Below are 5,536 nucleotides of genomic sequence, written 5' to 3'. Positions count from 1 at the left end.
CATGTGACCACAAAGTAACCCAATAAACTGAAAATGCTTACATTCACAGTCTCCCTCTAAGGTTCCTCTATTGAAACTCACTTTCCAAACGGACTTCTCTGCGGGTCTCTGAATTTCACCATGTAGTTTATAGTTCCATTGTTGACAATCTCGTCCCCATCAAATTTGTACTCCATCTTTGCCTTGTCTAATTGCTCCATAAATTTATTAAATGCATTAATCGTATAGACCTTCGCATCATGCATAAGGAGGAAAACATCTTTAGCCACAATTTATGAACTATGCTCAATGTGGTAATCAACATCTCTTTCATTCATAGCAATCAAAGCCAAAGATCTCTCATTACCATGTACAAACTCCATCAACATAGTGTTCGAATTTACGAATTGGTCATAATGAGAATTCATCGATTCATTCCTCCCAGTCGTATGCATGCCAGCAAAAAATGTGTTACTGAGATAACAAGGAACCCATTTCTCCCGTACATTATACATTTCTATTAACCAAGGATTTTCAGACAACTCATTATTCTCTATTATTGTACACCATCTTCTTTCAAAATCAGCAATCTTATACGAGTAAGAAATAATATTTTTTAGGTTAGTTACCAATGTCTCAATTATAATACAGGACAGCTTCTCTTGAAATTTCTGCATAATATGCCAAAGACAGTAACGATGACAAATATCAGGGAACACTTTTGCGATGGCTGCAGTCATCGCTCTATCATGGTCAGTGATGATTGCAGTTGGCGCACGACCACCATGGTTGCAAGGCAGGCCTTAAACAACCATATAAATGTATCTTCTGTCTCATCAAGTAACAACGCGCAACCAAACTGAATCGACTGCATATAGGGGTGTCTCTTTTTGCCGAATTTCCAATTTTGCCGAATTCCAACCCGAAATTGGTTCGACTTTGGGTCTATTTTTCACGATCTGATAACCGATTTTCCGATTTCCGAAAATTCTAAAAAATAATCGAATTGGATTCGGATATAACTCTTAAAATCCGATCCGAAAGTTTCGAAATATAGCCGATCCGAAATTTCTGACATTATTTCTTATTTTTTGTGAAACCATGTACTTATAATATAACAAAACTCCATTGTCCCTTTGATAAGATCATGACCATTCATTCATATGCTAGTTTTCTACACTAGCAAAACAAAACAAACAACTAAACAAATCTTAGTAGCTACTTCACTCCCTTTCTCTCCCACTCCTCTCAAACACTTCTCTCCCTCACCATGGTAAATAGGGTTCTTAAATTAGCTTTTCATAAGAACATTTCCTATAATCTTTCTTTTTTAGCTTCTGACATGTAAAGTTTTGGTTTTTTGAAGTTCCAAATTGGTTTAGTCAAATTTTCTTTTCCAAAAATAGTGGAAAGTAAAGAGATTTATGAAATTTACCAAGAATTCTGAAATTTCTGAAGTTTCCGAATTTGGACAAATATTTTGATTCCGAAAAAAAATTGGATTGGGTTTGGCTCGCATATTGGGTTCTGAAAATATTTGGAAAAATTTCCGAAAAAGGTTAATCTTATTCGAAGTCACCCCTAACTGCATATGATGATTGACTCCAGTAAAAGGGGCAAAAGGCATAAAGTACGCATTCGTACGATATGTAGTATCAAAAGAGACAACATCCCCGAAATACTCATACTGCACTCGAGACCTCCCATCAACCCAGAAAAAATTTACTGCAGTGCCATTTTAATCTAGATCAATAGCGTAGTAAAATTGGGGATCACAGACACTCTTCTGCATAAAATATTTAAGCATGGCAGTCATCACCTTCTTTAGGCATCTTTCTAGTCAAACCATAATTATGGTTTCAACAATCCTTCTTTGTAAACCCAACTTCTTCCCCACTAAAAACAGCTGCAACTTTACCGACAGGCAGTGGCAGAGCCAGGGGGGCCCAGGGTACACCCAACTGGCTCACCCTCAACTTCTTAATTTTTTTTTCTATTATTTTTTTTTTCGATAATACTAAAAAAAAGTAATTACCATATATATGAAAACGGTTTTGTTACTAAACCCTCACCGTAACTGACCCCAAAATAAAAACTCCTTTCCCCAAACTAATGTGAGAAAGCTCTCGATATCTAATTTTATGTATTTTGAGAAACAACACTTTTGCCAACTGTTTTTCCTTGTTTGGAAAAACCAAAAAGATAAAAGAGAAAAAAATAATAATAACACTCTCAAGTCTCAGTCCCAATAATTCATATGTATGTTTATTGGTATGTTTTCTAAACCTTAATTCCCCAATCTCTTATTTTTTTAGTTTTTTGTTAATGAATTTTATTAATTATAATTCAATTTTGTATGTAATGAATTCGATCTATCGGTTACTCGAGTCCATTACAATTTTAATTTGTTGCATAATTTTTTTTGATTGTCAATTGTAGTGAATTTATTACTTTTGAATCTACTTAAGGCATTGATTGGAATTTCTGGATTAAATGAAAATGAAAACAATTAAAATAAACGCTAAAGTGACGACAAAAAAAATGTACTAATGTCTAAACATGTACAGTTTAAAACAATGGTGGGATCATAAACCATGTTGGTGTAACAAGCTAGCCTGAAAATCCAAATTTTGCCTACCCATTATAGATTTTTGAGAAAGCGTAAATATGAGAATTATATTCCCAATCTAGAATTTATAAACGCTTTGTAAGTCTGAACACCATTTTTTGCTATTAATATTAATTACCCTTTAGCAAAAAAAAAAATGTCTAAACATTGTACAATATTCTTTATTGTGCCCAAGTGCTTATTTTTTTTCCTAATGCTTTTTGGACTATTTTCCTTACAGTTCCAAAAAATTCATTTTTTTTTTCATTTGTGGAATTTTAAAATGGTTTCCATAAGCATATATATTTGTAAGAAGCATATATTTCTAGGCACTTTCTTCTTAAGTTCTTAATTTTCCAAAGCTAAATGTCCGTGTATTTATTTTTTCTCCTAAATCAATCTATTAAACAATCAGTCTTTTGTAATTCCAAAATTTATATGTCTTTTGTGATGGGATTCGAATTGTGTTTTTTTTTTTTATACTTTTAAAAAATATGCAAGGAAAACAAAAATTCGACAAATTGGGTGTTATCTTATTTTAGTTTTTTTTATAGTGACTAGTTGTGGCTCACCCTCACCCAATTACTTGGCTCTCCACTGCCGATAGGTAGTAAACCATTTTCACCAAAAATCTCAGTCAACTTCTTCGCTACTTTAAGCATATTTTTATTCGATCTCATGCAATTTCTCTTTGCTGGACTAACCAAACCTTGGCTATGGTCATTTTCAACACAGCTTAAATAGTGTATATCTTTGTGTTTTCTTTTTGTAACACGCATTCTAGCAGGGCAACTACACTTGGCAGTGTTAGTATTTTTAAAAACACCCATTTCTCCCACTTCTCTCTTATTATGGATCGGATCCCTTCACGTGAACAAACTATTAGACAACCCCTAGCCAAATCCACACCGGTTTTCCGATCTGTCGATTGAACATGAGTCTCAAATCCCTCTTATTGACCATACTGTTTGTAGTAAGTCTTTGCGTCGTCAACACTACTAAAAACCATACATACAAACGGAGCAACTAGTTTATGTGTTTCTCTATCCGAGGATTTATTTGACGAAGACCCAACAACTACGTCATTGTCGATACTGATTGTTACATTATCTCCCATTGACTCTATTTCAAAATTTTGGGTTTGAGTTCAAATACTAGCTAATAAGTGAAAAGGCAAAGCTAACAACTGAAATTCAACATACCATATACAATCGAAATTGATATCTACAAACTGCTTCGCCCATGAAATTTGGATTTTTGGGTTTTTGGGTTCTGAATTTTGGGTTTGATTTTGGGTTTTTCGATGGTTTTGATTTTGTTGATGATTTGTTGTTTGTTGAGTTTGTATGAATTTGGAGAATTCAAAACCCTTGTGATCGTGAGTTTGTTGTTTGCTGGGAGGAAATTTTATAATTTCGTATTTTGTGAGAATTGAAATATCGTATTTTTTGGGTTCAACTTCAAAATTTCGTGTTTTAATCTTGATCTGATTTGTTTTGATCTAACGACCGAAATTTTGCTGTCTACCTAGCAAATCCGACCCGATATATATATATATATATATATATATATATATATATATATATATATATATATATATATATATATAATATTAAAGCTCCCACAAAGGGTATTTTTCAAGCTCTATTAAAATTCCACATCATCATCTCCTATTAAAACGGGACTCAATTTTCTATTAAAACAAAAATTCCTCCTCTATTAGAAAAAAGAAATTATAACACTTCTAATTAAAATGGTAATATTTTTCCTATTAAAACGGGAATTCCTTCCCTATTGAAAAGAAAAAATATAGCATATCTAATTAAAATAAAAATCATTCTCCTATTAAAACGGAAATCATATTTCTAAATTAAGTCAACTATTAAAATGGGGTTAAAAAATGGGTTTATAAAATTTAATTAAAATAATTTGTTAGAAAATTAAAACGGGTTTTTAAAACTTAATTAAAACGATTTGTTATGAAATTACAATAGGTTAGTGACTAAAACGGGAATCACAATTTGTTAGAATTTTTTTATATGTATATAGTTATGATTGTTGAACATGAAGCTCCCACAAGGAGTATTTTTCGAGCTCTATTAAAATTCCAGGTCATCTCCTATTAAAACATAAACTTCTCTCCTATTTGAAAACAGAAATCATTTTTTACAATGGGAATTCCTCTCCTATTATAACGGGAATTATTCTTATATTAAAACAAATTCTAGCACTTTTAATTAAAGTGGGAATCTTTCTCCTATTAAAACAGAATATCTCTCCCAATTGAAAAAACGGGTTTTTAAAACTTAATTAAAAATAATTTGTTAGAAAATTAAACGGGTTAGTTTAATTAAAATGGTAGTCCCAATTTTAAAAAAAAATCTAAATATTTTCAAGAATGTCTTATTATTCAAGTAGCTTCAATATTATGTCATATTAGGAATGCACGGCCTATAAACTTATATATATATATATATATATATATATATATAGTAATTAATTGTACAAATCTGAAAATTAGGATAATAAGTTTACGATTCAAATGAATACATATTTTCCAAAAACCATTTGTTTTAAATTATTTATTACTAAATTTAAACCAGGACGAACCAGGTATCTAGATTACAGTATATACTCGATGCCTCATGTAAAACAAGAAGAATGCATACAATCCACTCTGGAAAAGAAAATAGACAGTGCACAAATAAAATAACAAAGCTGTGCAAAATCGACACCGCATATGCTTTTAACCATGTGGTCGAACCTCAGTATTTGGTATTTCGCCATTGGATATCGATGCATATATCCGTGTCAATGTCACATAGGAACAATGACAAACCATAATAGAAAGGGATCCCAATTCCCAACTTTTTGATGAATCAAAGATTCAAAGAGTGTGTTGCAACTAAGATGCAACTACCAGTATAGTTAATTTAGAATAACATGTAC

The 5,536-nt window shown here is 31.7% G+C and overlaps 1 protein-coding gene across 1 annotated transcript; it reads right to left on the bottom strand.

Moving 5' to 3' along the window:
• Positions 1–272: 272 nt before the first annotated feature.
• On the bottom strand, positions 273–719 carry LOC147512402 (protein FAR1-RELATED SEQUENCE 5-like). The gene has a single exon (XM_086598724.1). The coding sequence runs from the start codon at positions 717–719 to the stop codon at positions 273–275; it is 447 nt and encodes a 148-aa protein (XP_086454850.1).
• Between the last annotated feature and the right edge of the window lie 4,817 nt (positions 720–5,536).

The sequence above is a fragment of the Coptis chinensis genome, chromosome 3 (genome assembly GCF_015680905.1).
Source record: "Coptis chinensis isolate HL-2020 chromosome 3, ASM1568090v1, whole genome shotgun sequence".
Classification (NCBI taxonomy): domain Eukaryota; kingdom Viridiplantae; phylum Streptophyta; class Magnoliopsida; order Ranunculales; family Ranunculaceae; genus Coptis; species Coptis chinensis.
The sequence above is the reverse complement of the archived record's forward strand: the minus strand, read 5'-3'. Positions and strand labels throughout refer to the sequence as shown.